Here is a 19,836-nt window from a genome sequence, read left to right as displayed (position 1 = left end):
CTTTTGATGTAGGTGATGATTTTTCTGATTCGAGGACGAATCCTTTTGAAGAGGGGGATGATGATAAGAATCACGGTGTTCCAACTAGACCTATTACACAACCCAAGGCCAAGAAGATTCAACAAGCATTCATATTTCATCTACAAAATTGGATATGCTAGGTTCAACTACCATTTCATGTGTTACAAGCTGATTCATTTGAGTCTAGACCATTTGGAGATTCAAAAGTAAATATTTGCACGGTTGAAGTAGCGGATGAAGTTGCAAGCATCATTTCATGAGTGGTTAGAAAACTTTATTTATTATTTTAATTTCATAAAGTCTGTAATGCTCAAATTTACTTTGTCTTCTGTGGAGATTTAAAGGGATCGAGATTAAATCACGGTCACTAACTTTTTTTGTGGGGAGACTATAAATACCTATAAATTATTATGCAAAAGGATATTTGTGATCAATGAAATTGATCTCTTAAGTTGAGACGTTTCCCTTATAGAAATCTGAGCATATCTTTGTAGTTTTTAAGTTTCATGCAATTCTTATGATAGATTGCATCTTGAGTTATTAAATCAAAGCCTTGATCAAGTTGGAGTGACTCAATTTAGAAAAAGGTTCCAAATATTGCTTCTCACTCTTCGATCTCATAATCTAATTCTAGCTTATCTTTTTGTTGATCCAAATTTTGTATAAGAAGGTGTTAATTTCTTTAATATAAGAGTTCTTTCTTCTACAAAAGTTTGGCTCGTTGGGCTGAAGATTACGGTTGGTCTATCATTCTTCAACGAGATCTTCTATCCCCATGACTTGCTCTGATGCGGTCGTTCTTCTAACGCCAGTGACATGTCCAGTTGTCGAGATTGGTAATGCGAGTTTGTAACCCATCCATTGAGGTTCTTGGAATGTTTTCGTGAAAGTTTGCAAGAATACTACGACCTCTAGCTTTGCAAAATCTAGCGTTGTTGGCGCTTATCAAAATCGCTGCCAAAATGAAGTTTAACAAGTGATTCTATGGTGTAGTGGTTAGCACTTTCGACTTTGAATCTGACTGACCTGTGTTTAATTTCTGATAGGTAATCCTCCAATTTATACAAATTTGGTCCATAGCCAATTCGGTAGGGTCACTTTTGGATCGATAATCTGGAGAAGGGGTCACTAAGGTTGAGATCATACAAAATGGGTCCATAGCTCAATGTTAGAGCATTTGACTGTAGATCAAGAGGTCACCAATTTGAACCTAGTTAGGCCCTTCTAGCTTGAATAGAAATTTGTTACACTTTTTGTTGGATCGGTATGGCAACCCTAGAGGGGGGGTGAATAGGGTTTTAACGATAAAAGTGTTTAAACTTGATTAATTTTTCTAATGATAAAACTTTTTACAAATAAGTAGAAGATGATAATTACTAAAACAAAATAATTCAAGTCAAAACAATAATCAAGTAGAACATGCAATAAACATAATAATAATCTTGAAATTAAATAGGAAAGAGTTAGAGAAAATGACACCGTAGTTTTATAGTGGTTCGGTCAAACTCGACCTACTCCACTCCCCAAGCGCCTCTTGGGAATTTGAATAAAGAACTTTTCCGACTCTTTCCACGGATCAGAGCCAAACCGGTACACCGCTCTTTTTACGAGTTCAAGAGCAAACTCAATCCTTTCAACGACGCAGGATCAAACCGATACAAGTATTTGAGTTTGATAATAACACACCACAACTCTCTCAAAGAGTAGATTTACAATTTGGGATACTGACAACTATTTCCTCACAATATAATAATAATCTCTCTCAAGAATAAGATGAAAAGAAATAAACTTGTAAGCTTGGAGAGAGCAATAAACAATGGAGACTTTGAACAAATGAGGATTGAAGAATGTATGTAAGTTGTATCTTTTAAAAATGTGGGGAAGATGAGTTTATATAGAGGAGAAAAGTGGCAAAATGTAGGATTGAATATTGACCATTGGATTGTGTTAGGAATAATGGAAGGTGGAGATTAAAAGTAATTAAGTAAGAAAATTTTCTAAATTCATTTATTTCAAAATTTTAATATAATAGTAATATAATATAATAATAATAAAAAGTTATGTGAGTAACGGTAAAATATAATTCAAAATTTATTATAAATATAATAATATAATAATAATAAAAATGATGTGAGTAACTACCAAAATTTTAAAATATAATAATATAATAATATAATATAGTAATAATAAAATTCGATGTGAGTAACGGTTATATTCAAATTTATATTTGTAAAAATAATTTTATTTAGAAATGTAATAATAAGAAAAACTCCACCATGTGTTACTCTTCCAATATTATAAATGTCATACTTTGATATATTTTGATTTGTCCATCATTTTGATTTTGTTGCCACATCATCACGTCGGGTATGTTGTCTCGACTCTAATTTCTTCGTTTTAGCTCTGATTTGAGTAATTGAAAAGTTGTTGTAATCGTTATTCCCGACCTTATACTGTGGACAGTTCAAAAAACTGAAAATAGTTAATAATTAAAAGTAGGTTTGTTATCATCAAAACATCAATAATTAATTCATTGAAATTAATTAATGTGAGATCAAGGGCCAATAAGCCAACAGATATAAATTATCAACTAATACCTACCAATAAAAAAATATAAATTAAATAAATATTAAGAATAAAATAAAATACACTTTAAATTAAATAAAAATATTGAAATATTATATCCGAGTGAATATAAATGTCTTTTTACGGTACCGTGATAAAAATATTTATAAATAAAGTTTGAAATTTTGAGTAATTCAATCGTTTATAATTCTCCCTAAACCCTAGCTCGTTTCACCGTTCCAAAACCCTGTGTTCTCTCTCGTATTGCTCTGCCTCCAATGGCGACTCCTCCCTTCAAGAAGAACTACCGTTGTGTTCCATTCCTTCAACAGTTCTACGAAGGCGGGGCTTTTGTAGTATCATCCGACGCTTCTTTCATCGCCTGTGCTTGTGGCGACTCGATAAAGATCGTCGATGCAGACACTGCGGCCATTCGGTCGACTGTGGAAGGTGGCGAGTCTGAGGTGTTCACTGCTCTGGCATTAAGTCCGAATGATGAATTTCTGTTCTCTGCGGGCCACAGCAGGCAGATTCGAGTATGGGACCTCTCGACTATGAAGTGTGTTCGGTCTTGGAAGGTAAATAAGGGATTGAAGTTCATCTAGTGTTTTTATTTGAGTATCGAGTGATGGTTTAATTAAAAAGCTGTATAGAAAGTTAATATTTTAAAGTATTCTCTCTAATTTGTATACCTAAATTTTCAAAATTTAAAGATTATATTTTGCTATACCTTGTAAATGATAAGGGAATTGTACCTCTATGTACCTGGTTGAACCTCAATTTTCTAGAATTGAGTATGGAGGAAAGTAGGAAGTCTATAATTTTAGGATTACAACTTTTAAGTGGTTCTTGACAGTGGATGTTCGACCTATGGGAATGTTTGACTTCCTTATGAATTAAACATATTCCTTTTTTTTTTCTTTGAAGTGAGAATTATCGAATTAATATGCTGTTTGTCTATCCTGCATTTTTTTCCTTTTATCTTCAATAATGTTTTTGGCATCAAACTGAATGAACATATTGGTAGTAGTGAGGGACTGACGCTTTCCACTTCATTGTTTGTTTCGTTGTTTTGTCCTTTGACTTCAAATAGGGGCATGATGGTCCTGTGATGGGTATGAATTGCCATTTATCTGGGGGATTGTTAGCTACGGCAGGAGCTGATAGGAAAGTCCTTGTTTGGGATGTCGATGGTGGCTTCTGTACTCATTACTTCACTGGTCACAAAGGGGTCGTTTCTAGCATTCTATTTCATCCTGATCCTAACAAACAATTGGTAAGTATCAGAATCAGAAGACTTCTATTTTGACTTTCTGTAATCTGATGCATTGTAAAGGAAATTGTTTAAACATCCTCGCTGCATATCATTGACTATTACAGATGCTACTCGAACAAAGTAGGTTGAAAGGGGAATGGTTTACTCGAATGTTGATTGTGGTTAGATATTGAATTATTAGAAAAGTTATGTGGACCGTAGTCCTTTTCAAGGGTGAGCAAATGACATCTCGTTATTTTAGAGGAATGGATTTATGTGCTACAGATTTTGATGAAATTTATCTTTTATTTAGAGAAGAGTTGCAGATACTAAAGGAGATGCCATCTCATGGTTGTTCCCTTCTTGTGTACAAAGCTGATTCCAACAACTATTACATTTATTCCTCAATTTTATCACTTTTGGTCGACGTTTTCTTTTTCACTATAGGACTCAACAGCCTATTTAGTATTACCTTATTACGTTTTCTAATTTTATGGTTGTGAAATGATATTATGTGATCTATGCCTTCTTTGTTTGTGTCCTCATTCATATAATCCTTTTATATTTGAAAATGCCATAAAAACACTAAAATTATTATCACTTACGAGTTCTGCCTTCAAATTGTTTGAGTTCAGCTTATCAAGAAATAACATGACTGATAGGATGCCTTCTGTTTCCAATTTCTTATTGGTTGTACTTTTTACAATTACTGAGATTGGCCTTTGTATTTTAGCTTTTCTCTGGAAGTGAGGATGGGAGTGTTCGAGTTTGGGATCTTATGTCTAAGAAATGCATTGCTACACTTGGTCACGAGTCAACTGTGACATCATTTGCTATATCTGAAGATGGTTGGACCTTACTAAGTGCTGGAAGAGATAAGGCAAGGCTTTATTTCTTCTCTCATCCTTCCCTTCCCCGTTTCAATGATTATTTTATTATATTTCAAAATTTGTGTCTTCCCTTGAAGTACCATTTACTGTGCTGATCAGCCACATATATATGTTTCTTGTTATTTTTCTCCGTCAAGTTGAATTATGTGTGGTTGCTTTTTTGTTTTAATTTTATTGATTTTGCAACCTGCACTCTATAATTCTACTTTGTATAACCGAAGCTGCCACAATCCATTGTAAGTTGATTGGCTTGAAAAGTTTCTACTATTGCTGTGTAAACAGATATTTATTCAAATGTTGATATGCTATTGTATGGCTGAACAATTGTTGTTATTTTTGATTTGCCAAATCATAGACTAGAAATTTGGACATGTAAGCATAAATCTCTGTCAGATGATGAACAGCCTATGGGCAGGAGTAAATTAGATCTTGCATTTACTAGCTTACCTTTTATTGAACAAGAGTTGCTATATTGGTGGTCAATCAATTATCTATAATCGTAGGGATTGACCTTCTTAAGTTGACATCTTACTAGTGCAATTCCATTGGGTTCGTGGGTTATTTGAAGGAAACTAAATGCTTTTACAGAGAAATTTGTCTGGCAACCTAGTGGTAGACTTGGATGAATAGAAGCAGTAGAATTTAGAGGATGTGGATAGGAGTTTCAGGGATAGCCCATGACTTTCAATGTATCAACTTTTCATTGATGAATGAGGAGTCCACCACCCATAGTTGGCCTCACACTCATCAAGGTCAATGAAAAAAGTGAAGTAGATGATACAAACTATGGTAGCATGTAATATCCTATGAGATTCCTTAACAACTATATATGGTAGAGTTAGGTGGTTGCCTTGTAAAATTAGTTGAGATACACGTAAGATGGACCAAACACTCTTCCAACATAAAATTAAAAAATGAGAGTACAAAAAGGAGGTTTATACTCGTCAGTCCTAGCTATGGCTAGTTTTTAGTTTTAGATAATTACAGCAGGTGTTTAGTACAAAGTTTTTGTATTTGTCTGTTCTGGCTCTGGTTAAATTAATAGTTACGAATGTATGAATTGCTAATTTGGAATTTTCCTGAGATGCTTCCTTACTAAGTGGTAGTTATATACTAATATATTGCTTGTGGTCTTGCAAAATTCCTTGAAACGAGCTGACAAGCAATAACATCATGATTTCAGGTTGTGAATGTGTGGAACCTGCGTAATTATTCCTGCAAGAAGACTGTCCTAACCTATGAAGTCCTTGAAGCTGTTCTTGTTATTAAATCTGGATCAGATTTTGCTTCATGTGTTGGTTCTTCAAGTCAAAAAAGAAAGGAAACTAGCGTGTCCTCTGAAATCTACTTTATTACAGTTGGAGAACGTGGGGTTGTACGTCTATGGAGTTCTGAGAGGTATAGTTTCAAATATCATATAATTGCTCTTCAACGCTTTGATTGTTTGTTTGTTATTTCATTTTACCATATGTATGAAGAAACACTTGTATTGACAAGAAGAGAGTACAGGTTGGGGTGTAATGTCTTAATATAATAAATGTTAGTCAAAAGGATAATAGTGAGTTGTGCGTTTACTTCTTAAGTTGTTTTTTTTTCATAAAACTTATTCTGTATGTGTTTTTACAATCATTTGAAATGTTGTACTATTGCTTGCATGCCACATGATATCGCCTAGTATGCATATGGATGGTAAATTTTTTTTGACACTTTTCCCCCTGTATTATGAATGTTTTTACATCAAAAACTACATTTTCAGTGCAGTTTGCTTGTTTGAGCAAAAGTCCTCAGATGTTTCTACCAAGATGGATGAACAGAACATGGGCTTCACTGCTGCTGTCTTGTTGCCTTCAGATCGAGGATTGCTTTGTGTGACAGCTGATCAGCAGTTTATTTTTTATTCTCCAGTGAAAACCTTGGGAGGGGAAATAAGTTTGACTACAAGCAAAAGGCTGATAGGTTATAATGAAGAGATCGTGGACATGAAGTTTTTGGGCGATGATGAACAATTTCTTGCAGTTGCTACCAATGTTGAACATGTAAATTACTCTTCCTTCCTAATTAAGATCTTTCGTTTGCTAACTTAATTGATCCTGTGAATCTCAAATTTTAATATGTTATGGAGGGGCCTGACTAAGCAATATCCATATGGCAGTTTGTGGAAACTAGGTGAGCCATCTTTAACGGGTGCTCACCTGATGACTTATTTATGGACAAATGTCCGGAACTAGGCTTGTATGTGATAGATTTTCCCATTTCTGTTTGATGACAGTACTGTTTCTATAGCTATCCTGGCTGCCCTGCATCATAGATAATCTATTTTCACTACCATTGCATTTAGATATGATGGACTACTTATTCTCTTCGATTAAATTGACATCTATATGGACATCTTGATCGTTAAATGAATAAAATCTGGATGTTTACAGATCAGAGTTTATGATGTTGCTTCCATGTCATGCTCATTCATATTGGCTGGTCATACGGATATAGTTCTTTGTCTTGACTCCTGTGTATCAAGCTCGGGAACTACACTTATTGTCACTGGAAGTAAAGACAACAATGTAAGTTGTCAATTCCCTGTTTCAGATGAACTTGCTTATCTTTCTTTTCTCTTCATGTAAGATTTTTCTTACTTTTTTTTATTATATATATATATATATATATATAGACACACACACACACACACATTTTTATGCTCATTCCTCTTTATTCTTGCTGTGATTAACTAGTCCTGAATCTGAATTTGACCTATGAGTACGATGTATTGGCACATTATATTAGTTGGTCAAACACTTTCTATTTTATGATTGGTTAACTTCAAGAAATGTATACTTCCATCTCATGTGTTTTTCTGTATAGGTTAGGTTGTGGGAAGCAGAAAGCAAAACATGCATTGGTGTTGGTGTAGGTCACATGGGAGCAGTTGGAGCTGTTGCTTTTTCAAAGAAGAGACGGGACTTCTTTGTTAGTGGCAGTAGGTAGGTGGATTTTATTGGATGCCTCTTTCATTTTCATTTAAACTGTGTTCTGTAGATGGAGGCATTGACTAGCAATTTTTAATTATAATGTTCATTTGGAGAGAGATTTCTCAAACGGATGACATGATGATCAATTCGTGTGGTTTTTTGTGCCCCCAAGGGGTGGCTTTGTTGGGTAAGGCCTATGATATCTAGAGGTTGTGTGTTTGAATCTTTGGGTTAGCTTAATAAGAAAAACTTTGATGTCTCTAAAATCTGGGCCATGGAACTTGTGTGGACTTTTAAAAAAGGATTTTCTTAGCATATAAACTAAGAAGGTTGTAGGATTATCATGAGAAGCTAAAAGGCATGGTAGACGGATACTATAAGACATGGCACTGTGACATGTTAGTTTTTAAAATAGGACATGAATGTGGCTAGGCTTGTACACAAGTTGGGTTGAGTTGGATTAGGGGTATTTTTTGGACAGCGTGGATACAGTGTCATGGTTTTGCAGGATCTCGATCTGATGTATTTATCGCCCTCCATGAAATCTCCTCTCTAAATAAACTTGTTAGTCAGTACTTTGTGCCCATCAATTTTTTTCCACTTTTTTTGTTTTCCTTTTTTTTTTGCGCAAAATGCATATACCCATTGTAATTTTTGTTTAAATGTTTTTAGGTTACTTGCTGACAGATTAATTTACATCATTGTCTTGTTTAGTGATCGTACTCTTAAGGTGTGGAGTTTTGATGGTCTTTCAGAGGATGCAAACAAACCTATTAATTTGAAAGCTAAAGCCATTGTAGCTGCCCATGACAAGGATATCAATTCCATAGCAGTTGCACCAAATGACAGTTTAGTTTGCAGTGGTTCTCAGGTTAGTAATTTGTAATTATTATTTCAGCTCACTTCCAAATAAGTTCTGTCCTGCCACCGGCAGTCTTATATCGCAATACTTGACCCTTCCTGAAATAAGCATTCTTGATTTCAACTCAGAGTGGAGAGTGATGAGAGAGTTCAGAATTATTAACACTCCGCTAGAGATTTTGAACAGCTTTGAGAGTGCTAAATATTTGGCTTCTAGTTGGGGCACATCATCAACATTGTTTTGCAACTAAATTCTCCTTTTAATTAAACTTGAGCCATCTTTTGTACGTGGGGGTGGTTTTTCTCCTCTCGTATTTTCCAACCAATAAAATGTGTTTTCCCATTAAAAAAAGAAGACTTCACAATGAAAAAGTGATTACTGATGTTTTATTCTCTTATTATTATTGATTTCCTCATAAATAAAAAGTTTTAGTTGGATTAGACTGGATTCTTGTAATTCAATGACATGAGTGCTTTTTCTTGGTCTTGATGGTTTTAATATATTATGCCAACTCGAGCACATATAAAACATTTATCCTCAACCCAAAGATGAGGTATTTAATTTCTACCCCCATATGTGAAAACAAAATCTTATATTACTAAACTGTATGGTCTCTATTTTAGAATTTAGATTGATTCGTTTTCGTTCACAGAATTTATTTTGTCTATTAATAATTATCTATTCCTTATTAAAATCTTTTAGACAAGATGATGAGCATTGTTAATTCGAAGGAAACTGATTTTTCTGTCAGTGAAGAATTAAAGCAATACTTAATATTACACTAGCACAATCAAACGGAATTATAATCGAAAAAGGGCCATTTAAAATTCAATTCTGACCTTCAACTTGTCCTTCTAGTAGTGGATTTGAGCTTCTTTTGGTGGTTTGATTACTAAGTTAATTTCAGAGCCTTCTTGAGGGATTTTGGAAAAGCCTTCATTTTGTGTACTTGAGTGTTTAGTAAGCTAGGTGCACAATGGACAACTTAGTTGGCTCTTGACTGTCAAAAATATAGGCTCTTTCAACTTTTCCATGAGAGCTTGTGTTCTAAATTTCATTTTGTCAATTTATGTTGATTTCTTGTCACTTTCTGCTGAAGAATTCTGCCTTAGTTCGTTATGCATCTTTTAATTTTTCATTGGTAGGACCGAACGGCTTGTGTTTGGAGGCTTCCTGATCTGGTATCTGTAGTTGTGCTTAGAGGACATAAAAGGGGGATTTGGTCTGTAGAGTTTTCTCCCGTTGATCAATGTGTGGTCACTGCTTCGGGTGATAAAACGATTAAGATATGGGCAATATCAGATGGTTCCTGCTTGAAAACTTTTGAAGGTCATATGTCAAGCGTGTTGAGGGCTTCTTTTCTTACTCGTGGCACCCAACTTGTATCTTGCGGTATTGATTCCCACCACTATTGAGTTTGGCAGTTATCACAAGTGTACTAAGTTAGATTTGACACAACAAAGTAATCGTCTTTTGCAGGTGCTGATGGATCAGTTATGCTATGGACAGTAAAAACAGAAGAGCGGATTGCCGTCTATGATCAGCATGAAGACAAGGCGAGCAATTGACTATAACCTTAAAACCTAGTTCAATTTTTGCTAACTTACCCACCAATTTTAACCAAAAAAAAAAAAAAAAAAGGTTTAAAAATCTCATTAACTCATTAAGTTCAGTAAAATAAAGTTTTGCACAAATTAACCATTTAATAACTTTGCCAAAATTAATAAATTTCAACAAATAAACTTTTTAGCCCTAATCCTATTTTTCTTTTAAATTTTATCAATTTCATATCATACCCATGTTTTTTATCAATTAAACGCAAAAGTGGACCTTTTTTAAAAATGATATTGACGCAAGAACTTATTGGAGGAGTACTTTTTAAGGTTTATGTTTAAGATTGCAACCTTTATCTCTCTGTTTCCTGCCAATGAATGAAAATAATGTAGTTTCAATTTAATTGTCACTTATCTAAAGCAAATAAGATGAAGAAACTTGTTACTGACGACATTTTAGTGTGCAGATATGGGCATTAGCTGTGGGAAAGAAGACAGAAATGCTTGCTACAGGTGGTAGCGATGCTGCTGTCAATCTCTGGTATGATTCAACAGCACTTGATAAAGAGGAAGCTTTTCGAAAAGAGGTTAGATGGATATCTTATTATCTATTCAGTTCTGCATTTTTGTTTAGGATCTTTAATGGATGCTAAATTATTAGAAATTAAAGATTTAAGATGGTTTAATCTTTTGACAAATGGAACCTTTTTGCAAGTCTATGGTGCTCTATAAATTTTTTTTAAATTGTTATTTTTAATCTATGGAACCTCAAAATTGAGAAATAATTTTCTTTTCTTGTTCGAATTGAATTTGATCTGTGGGTTCTAACATCTAGAGGATTTATCATGGTTAAATTGGTTATCCCTGATCTGTGGGTAGAGTGCTTGAGGTTTGAAAGGAGGTTAGAAGTAGCTGACATTCCGAGAGAACTTTGAGCATGTGGACATATCGTTGAGTGATAGTGGCCGTGAGCCTTTGGCATTATGCTGTGAGAGGCTTTATTAATTTTCCAAATCTGTGATTTATTGCACCTAGGAAGGTGACTATTGAGCTATTGGGACCATCTAAGAGAGTTATGTCCCGCTCAAGTGGGTGAAGGTTGGGTCGATTATCACATCCATTCATGGTGAATGGTTACTTTTAATATATTGGCCTATTATGGAAAGCTGACATTCATTGATTTATTGAGAAGGTCAGATACAAAAATCTGTAATTCTCCGTTGGAGTTTACAGAAAACCATCCAAACTTGAGATAATTATAGCCACATTATTAGCTTTTTGGATTAAGGAAAAAGTCTGATTATGGTTTCCAAAAGTTTTTTAAAATTGTTTTTATTATAATTTGTAGATAATGAATTAAAAGCCGAAGCACAAGTGTTCTTGTTAAATCCTTTGTCCGTTGAACTAATGACAGATAAGTCTTGGGCTTGCACATTAAATTAAGAGCTTGAAAGAATCCTAAGCTTCTTATCTTAAGCCTTTGTATGCATACATTGATAATGCAGGAAGAAGGTGTTTTGAAAGGCCAGGAACTGGAAAATGCTGTTTCTGATGCTGACTATGCGAAAGCGATTCAAATTGCCTTTGATCTTCGTAGGCCACATAGGCTCTTTGAACTGTTTTCTGAACTTTGCAGGTTAGCAGTATTTTACATTTTGTTTTATGCGTTTACCTCATTGGTATGTACTTAGTTTTGTTCTTTCCACAGCAAGAACGACTATGATAATCATGTTGGAAAGACCCTCGGTGCTCTTGGAAAGGAAGACTTCCGTCTATTGTTTGAATATCTTAGAGAATGGAATACGAAGCCTAAACTTTGCCATGTTGCACAATTTGTGCTTTTCAGAGCTTTCAGCATCCTTCCCCCAACAGAGATCACTGAGGTGTGTTTTCTACTGTCTTTTCAAGTTTAACATGGAAGACATCTAAGATAGATATTTTAATGTATCCTATCTGGCAAATGACTTTCCTTTTAGTATGAAGCCTATGAAATCTAAAAACTAAAAACTAAAATTAGTTTTTTGATTTCCTTTCCTAGACCCATAGTTTGGCTAGTATTCAGAATGTTTCTTTTGAAAATAGCTTGGAAATGAACAAAAAACGTGTTGGTAGATGGCCATTGTAGTTGCATTCGTTATGGAATACAATCGAGTTCAGTTACAAGAGTTCAGAATTATAAGTGTGTTAGGAAGTAGTTTTAAATGGGACCCTTCTCTCTTGGATTAGAAACTTTAATCAAAGGAACGAAAATGTATGGTCAGGAAGCATAAGAAATTTCCATCAAAAGCAAAAATGAGTTCACGGGAATGCGTTGTTCCAGTATGCATTATGCCAGGCCATTTTCTTTAAGCTCGCTCTCTCTGTATACGAGCATGCACGCATAATGGACTAAGAAGATTTAACTACATCTTGATTATTTTTCCCGTTTGTGTTTTAATTAGCTGACTTTTGGTGCTTGAAATTGGTCATCTATCATTCAGGATCTTGTAGTTTGTATTTGAATGTAGATGTTCCTAGAATACTTATATCTATTATTATTTCAGATCAAAGGTATTGGGGAACTCCTTGAAGGTTTAATCCCGTACTCCCAGAGGCATTTCAGCAGGATAGACAGGCTTGTAAGAAGCTCATTTTTGTTGGACTACACACTGACTGGAATGTCAGTGATTCAACCAGAGACTGATACCAAAATCTCTAGCGACGAGCCCCTGGTTGACACTGATATGAAGACTAGAACAGCAGATGTAGTACTTCCAAACGAATATACCGATGAGCAGAACGAGACTCATGACGAGCCAGAAGATAAGGCTCTCTCCAAGAAACGGAAATCTAAAAAGTCGAAAAGTAGCGCAAAAAAGAAAGCTAAGGGTGTGGCCTACACTGAAGTTGCAGCAGTACCGTTGGCAGTGTAAAACAAGTCAGGTTGGTCGTAGTTCATAGCCATTAGTTTCCTCAAACAAGAGGTGGTATCCGCTCGGTTTCTCTCCTTGCATTAGTTTGGCCCACACACTGAGTAGCGGGAAGAAGTTGTGAGAAGCCGAATCTGTATCAAAGAAATGACGAATTCACAAACAAACCACAACATCATCCCGCTCTCCCAAGCCTTGTCTTCACCATGGTGGCGGCCATACAGCTTGGGCTTCAATTTTGGTAACAAAAATTTGCTCATTATTTAGTGTTAAGCTTATGAACAAACCATCACAAGCATTAGTAATGATTGAAACCTGAGTTATTTAGTTATTTTTTCATACGTCTTAATGATATTTTCCAATTCTGGAAGTTGTTGCATATATATATATACTGTTTTTTGGGCATGTTCTTCAGAGACTGTAAATTTGTGAGTATGCTTCATGGAGCTGTTAAGTTATGCATATAACCATAGCCCTATGGTTAGCCCCTACCCGAGAAGGAAAAAGAGAATCAAAATCTTATTTTGCCTTCAAATCGTCATGAAATTTAATCTTAGGGTTCTTGGTTTTGAATTGATAACTATTGGTTGTAACTTTAATATTTTTTTATAAGTTGATATCTGGGCTTTGATTTTCATTATTACTTTAATAAGTTGAAAATATCATATTTATTAGTTATTGGTGTTGTACAAAAATTATTTTTCCTTGTAACACAGAAAAATAAGATTGGAAATGTGAGATATTCGGAGGCAAAACTCGAAAGGAAAATTTCAAAGAGGATAATATTTGCTCGTGGTATGGGAAAATTTAGAAAAATAAAATTATTTGAAATTTTATTGGTATGTGTTAATACAGTAAAAATAAATTATTTCAATAAATAGAAAATTTCAATCTTATGAAAAATGAGTTACACGTAATAAAAGGATAAAATAGCATGTTTTATTTTTGTTGAAAGAAAAATAATAAAGAAAAGATTATAATATAAAACAACTAACGGAAAAAGTATCAATAAAACGCGTAAAATAGGGAATGAAAATTGGAATTTAGAAGAAAAAAAAAGAATAATTCTCAAATTCAGGATAAGTCCCATTCATTTTTATTTTGATAATAGCTGATTTTTTTTCATAAATATTAAAATATTCACAAAATATAATATTTATAATTTTTAATATAATTTCAAATTTTGATGCTTTATTAAAAAACATTTTCATAAAATAAAATTCTTCTAATTTAGATCCTAACTTGATCTTTAAATTTTTTTATAATACAAAATCCTAATTTTTCCCGACCTCTTATAATATATACACACACATACGCACGTACTTTTATAGAAAACTTATTCTAAGATTTATGACCTGTTTTAGAGTGATTTGAAAATTATAAAAATTAATTTTGATGGTATAATATCAATTATAAATTACAAATTTAAACATAATTGAGACCTTATATTAAGAATAATGAACCAAGTAACCTTTTATTCATGTGTACAATAAAGTCGTAATATTTTTACAAAAAAAAAAATAACAACTTTATATTAAAAAAACATAGAATCAATCTCTCTTGCTTTATTCCAAATCCACCAAATGATCTTTGTTTAAACCACTCAACCAATTATTTATTTGTTAGTGTTTATTTTCTCTTGTTCTTTTGTGGTTGTGCATGTTAAAGATTGGTTCTTTGAGAAAAAAAAAAAAAAATTGTATAATAATTAATTTTTGTTCTTATTTTATACCAAAGCAAAAGATAAAGGAAATAAAAGTTTAAAAAATATATAAAAAAGAAATAAATTGGCAAATAATTAAAAGTCTTTAATTGCTGGCTACCATTTTAAATTCTCCCCGAATATTTACTTTAACTTTCCATTTATTTTGTAGAGTAAAATAATTTAGGTGTGAACTTGGTATCCTTATGATTAAAGTTAGGTTATGAATTGATTTAAATTGGGTTCGATTCAAATCAAATGAAAACTTTGTCGGTTGAATTGGTTCATAAATTCTCCTAAAATTAGATTGGGTCGAACCTTGTTTATTTAAAATTATACATTTTTCTTATAATACAATTTTATATATATGTTTTACCACTTAACATTTTATATTTATAAAAAATTAAAAATTCTACTCAAATTTTAAATGACATAAAAAGAGAGTAATAAATATAATAATTATAATTCAATTTATCGTAATTAAAATTGAAAATTATAATGAAATATATATTTTTTAAGAGAATAAAAAAAATAGAATTTTGATATATAAATGGAATTGATTGTGTTCATAGTTTCACACAAAAGGGAATATTTTAGGGTTAAATGGTCAAAATAATTGAAATTCTATTGGTCCTTTCAATAACATTACATAATAGTCGATATCTGATTAATGTAGTTCAACGACCTAAGGTATATGTTTTTAGCTAAAAGTAAGCTTTCATTTTTCAGTTTTTATTATACAATTATTTTGATTTTTTTTCATGAGGGTGTTGTACCCTTTTGATATTAAGTTGTGTTCGTGATTGATAGCATCTTCAGTATTTGGAGTATTCACGAGCAAAGAGGTTGATGGTTGATTCACGTGGAACGACCCCATTTTGTGTACTAGTCCATAGAGTATAAATGACTGCATCTAATCGATTATTGATGTTTCGTTTTATTGGTATCTTGTTTTAAACTCAATGTAACACAGATTCATGATCACGTGGGGATGAGAGCTATTGTTCGATACTCCAAGAGTTTCAAGATTCTGGTTGTCGATGGCGTCGAAAAGATCATTCAGTCCAATAGAATTAGATGAAGCCCCCCACTTTTGATTTCCATTTCGAATTTATTGACTTTTATTTTATTTATTTCTTCCTTTTTTTTAGTGTAAAAATAATTTTAATAATAAATAAACCTTATATTAATATTATGAGAATCTGATCCCTCAATTTTATAATATTTTCCGACTGCATCCCCAAAGTTGTATAAATTACACACGAACTCAGATCATTTTCTCACCGGAGTTTTTCATTTTCTCATCGGAGTTTTTCACTTTCTCGGATTCCAAACAGAACTCTGCACCAGAAGCCATGGCTTCTTCTTCTTCTTCTTCGTCGAATCGCCTTCGAGTAGGCTACGCTTTTCCTCCTAATAAAGAGCGCAATGTGATTCGCCCTTCTCTCGTTGATTACGCCAAGCTCCATGGTGTCGACCTGGTCCGTATCGACATCCAAACGCCGCTCCTCCACCAAGGTCCATTTCATTGCATTATTCACAAACTCTATGACGATGCTTGGGCGGAGCATCTGCAGGACTTCGCCTCGAAGAATCCGGACGTCGTCGTCGTGGATCGTCCGGACCTAATCGCTCAACTCTACGACAGAGTCTCCATGCTTGATGTGGTGAGCCAAGTGAAGGTTTCGGACAGCGGCGTGAGGATCGAGGTGCCGAAACAGATCGTTCTGAAACAGGAGGATGGAGAAATCGATTCCATTAGGGATTTGGATGTGAAATTTCCAGTGATTGCGAAACCGTTGGCGTCGGATGGAAGTGCGAAATCGCATGAAATGTCTCTGGTTTTCAATCGACGTGGATTAAAGGATTTGGAAACGCCCGTGCTTCTACAGGAGTTTGTGAACCACGGCGGAGTAATGTTCAAAGTATACGTCGCTGGAGAGGAATCCGTGTGCGTGAAACGGAAATCGCTGCCGGATGTGACAGAGACAGAGGAGGAACTAGAGAAGAAACCAGACGGCGCGATGAAATTTTCGCAAATATCTAGGGCAGAGGAGAAGAGCGAAAAATGTGACGGCGCTGAGAAGAAGGCGGCGGCGGAGAAGGAAGAAGAGATCGAAATGCCGCCGGAGAAGATAGTTAGGGAGGTATCGAATGGGCTGAAGGAAGCGATGGGGATTAGGCTGTTCAATTTCGACATGATTAGGGACGGGAATGGTACATACTATGTGATAGACATAAATTACTTACCAGGATTTGCAGTACTGCCGGAGTACGAGCAATTTCTGACGAAGTTCTTCAAGGAAGTTGCGGAGAAGAAGAAGAAGAAGGTGGAAGAGGATGATTCCGCCATTGAAGACGGTAAAGCAAAACCGCGGTGCTGCTGTTTCCAATGAACGTGAAAGTCGTTACCATATTCGAGGGGCATTAAATACACTTTTTTTTTTTATTTAAATTTATTTTTCTGTTTGTTCGTTTAAAAATATTTGAGTCCACGTTTGTTGAAGTTAAAATGTAATGTTTGTAATTTAACGAGTAATAATTTACTTTCTATTTTAAATTTGTGGCCATAAATGGACATTTTACTTTAGCTCGGTACAAACGAGATTTGCCTCGGTTCCAATTAGATGTTTCAAATGCCTTCGTGAACGGGTACCTATAAGAAAAAGTTTACGTGAGTTTCTCATTATAAACATTATTATTACTCTTACTCCCGTCGGGATAAATTTGACCCCTTCCCCTGTTCCCGCATATGTATATGGGATATTTTAAGAAGTGAACATCTTTCTTAGTCGCAGAGTCGGGGGAAAGAATAGAAAAGGTGATTTCACTTTAAGACAGATTGCCCATCTTTTCTTTAATCTCAGGAGAAATACGATCGGGGGGGGGGGCTAATTCAANTGACCCCTTCCCCTGTTCCCGCCTACGTATATGGGATATTTTAAGAAGTGAACATCTTTCTTAGTCGCAGGGTCCGGGGAAAGAATAGGAAAGGTGATTTCACTATATTTCTGACCAGGAACGGGCCCTATCACAAGAATATTTTTTTTAGTGGGACGATAGCTCTGAAAAGACAGATTGCCCATCTTTTCTTTAATCTCGGGAGAAATAGGGGGGGGGGGGGCTAATTCAAACCCTTCGGGTAAAATAAGAACAATCCCCACATTCAAACTGCCCCTTTTCCCATTCGCAAGAACTTGTTTCAGTTGCATATCATAAGGAATTCGAACAACTGCTTCAAATACAGTATCAAGAAGTACCGCTTGTGGAATCTCGATATCCACAGGCTTATTAGCTAAATGGCAGTTGGTGCAGACAATACGGCCGGTTGCTTCTCGTGGATTTTCATAACCCTACTATGCAAAAATGGGATATGCATTTGAAACGGGTGCCCAAGTTATTACATATATCATGGAGAATAAGAAAGGCTAATAGTAGTGGAAGCCAAACAATGGGGCCAATAATCTGTCATCGATTCGAACAACCAGATACGATTTTGCTTTCACTTCATACTATCGAGATTCTTGCTCGACTTTCTTTTGGCTTAAGAAGGCAGTGGTGAGAATGAGAATCACTTTGAAACTCATTGATAATGTAAGGGTCTAAAAGCTCTCCATCGTGTTGCGGATCCTTCAGCCATGAGAGAGCCTTTTGGCCGCCGTGAGAAGCTTAGCTTGCTTTATTAGCCACGTGATGATTTGATGTTCGTGATAGGCATAGAAGCTATTCAAAGTGGTTGGGAGGGTGTGAAAACCTCTCCTTAGTAGACACATTTTAAAACCGTGAGGTTGACGACCATACGTAACGAGCTAAAGCAAACAATATCTGCTAGTGGTGAGCTTGAGCTGTTACACGATCTTCTCCCATCTAAACCATGTGGCCGTTACACGATGTCTCCCATCTAAACCATGTGCACGCGAGTGGTCTGCCCCTTTAAAATATTTTTATTTTGTCTTATTTTATTGCCTCATGAATGCCATTTGCAAACGGTGTTCTAGTTCTTTTATACCGATTTTGCACCCTAATTTCATTTTTGACTCTGGGAGTCGGACAACCATATCTTGGCAACCCGAGTAGTATTTTAGTTATTTTTCACTTTTGGAGTATCTTGAAATTCATTCTCTATATGATATTGAAATTATTTACTTCGGCTCCTTGTCTTTACTTGGGTCTCTTAATCTTTTCATTTAGGGACGTTTTAAACTTTCTTGAGTCACCTTAACCTTAGAGTATTACATAAATAGTATCGTGTTTGAATGTACTTTTTAATTTATTGTATTCCACGCTTATAAAAAAAATCTTGTTTCTTAAACGAATGATGAACGCGTCAATAATCTCTTTAAGTATCTTATCGTGATTATTCTTGAATCATTATGGATTAAATGATACAGTCGCACCATTTACGCTCTAAATAATCACACCCTTATTGTCCCAAATGGTCTTAGTTGGTCATATGGTCTAAGGCTCTACATATCAAAATGTCTTTGGTTGATGTAACAGTTAAATCTCACTATTAGTAGATATTGTCCTCTTTAAGTTTTTTCTTTTGGGCTTGATCTCGTTTTTAAAACCGACGGTTAGGGAGAGGTTTTTACACCCTTATAAAAAATGTTTCGTTCCCATCTCCAACTAATGTGTGATCTCACAATTGACCTCGGTTATGATTTGACATATTAGCTTAAGGGCTCATCCAAAATAGCATTTGGTCGACCTCATAGAACTCGGCTGTATAACATCTTACCGAATCTTTATGAAATCGTCTCCTATTCGTTGTGCCAACTTCAATGAATAGATATACGTCTAGCTCATTAGACCTTGGACTTTATGGGAAGCTTTTTAAACTTTTCATTCTAGTGTACAAGTGCAAAAAGTTAGCATATTCAACTAAATTAATAAAAATATCATTAAATAATTTTTCATTTTAAAAGTTTTAATGATATATTTTAACATATAGTTAAAATTTTATTTTAAGAATATTTTTAAAAATTATTCGAAAAATAATTTTGAATTTTCTTCATTAATATTCTTAATTTTTTTTTTAAAAAAAATTTAAAAAATGCCTTTAAACTTAACAAAAAAAAAAAAAAAAAAAAAAAAAAAAAAAAAAAAAAAA

The 19,836-nt window shown here is 34.4% G+C and overlaps 2 protein-coding genes across 2 annotated transcripts; both read left to right on the top strand.

The window, feature by feature from the left end:
* The first annotated feature begins 2,786 nt into the window (after positions 1–2,786).
* LOC111484196 (transducin beta-like protein 3) lies at positions 2,787–13,426 on the top strand. Its single transcript, XM_023130696.1, has 14 exons — positions 2,787–3,164; positions 3,680–3,862; positions 4,575–4,721; positions 5,915–6,129; positions 6,488–6,767; positions 7,158–7,292; positions 7,591–7,709; positions 8,412–8,568; positions 9,705–9,951; positions 10,039–10,115; positions 10,580–10,699; positions 11,618–11,748; positions 11,821–11,995; positions 12,656–13,426. The coding sequence occupies exons 1-14, from the start codon at positions 2,865–2,867 to the stop codon at positions 13,022–13,024; spliced, it is 2,655 nt and encodes an 884-aa protein (XP_022986464.1). The 5' UTR covers positions 2,787–2,864; the 3' UTR covers positions 13,025–13,426.
* Positions 13,427–15,952: 2,526 nt separating this feature from the next.
* On the top strand, positions 15,953–17,276 carry LOC111484264 (inositol-tetrakisphosphate 1-kinase 1-like). Its single transcript, XM_023130793.1, has one exon. It carries the CDS (start codon positions 16,079–16,081, stop codon positions 17,117–17,119), a length of 1,041 nt encoding a protein of 346 aa, XP_022986561.1. The 5' UTR covers positions 15,953–16,078; the 3' UTR covers positions 17,120–17,276.
* Positions 17,277–19,836: the final 2,560 nt, after the last annotated feature.

The sequence above is a fragment of the Cucurbita maxima genome, unplaced genomic scaffold (genome assembly GCF_002738345.1).
Source record: "Cucurbita maxima cultivar Rimu unplaced genomic scaffold, Cmax_1.0 Cma_Scf00009, whole genome shotgun sequence".
Lineage (NCBI taxonomy): Eukaryota > Viridiplantae > Streptophyta > Magnoliopsida > Cucurbitales > Cucurbitaceae > Cucurbita > Cucurbita maxima.
Note: the sequence above shows the minus strand (reverse complement) of the source record. Positions and strands in the feature narration are given on the sequence as shown.

Coding starts and splice junctions, on each gene's coding strand:
- LOC111484264 (XM_023130793.1), top strand. CDS start 16,079: ATGGCTTCTTCTTCTTCTTCTTCGTCGAATCGCCTTCGAGTAGGCTAC.
- LOC111484196 (XM_023130696.1), top strand. CDS start 2,865: ATGGCGACTCCTCCCTTCAAGAAGAACTACCGTTGTGTTCCATTCCTT. Junction 3,165..3,679: donor AGTGTGTTCGGTCTTGGAAG/GTAAATAAGGGA, acceptor GACTTCAAATAG/GGGCATGATGGTCCTGTGAT. Junction 4,722..5,914: donor TAAGTGCTGGAAGAGATAAG/GCAAGGCTTTAT, acceptor TCATGATTTCAG/GTTGTGAATGTGTGGAACCT.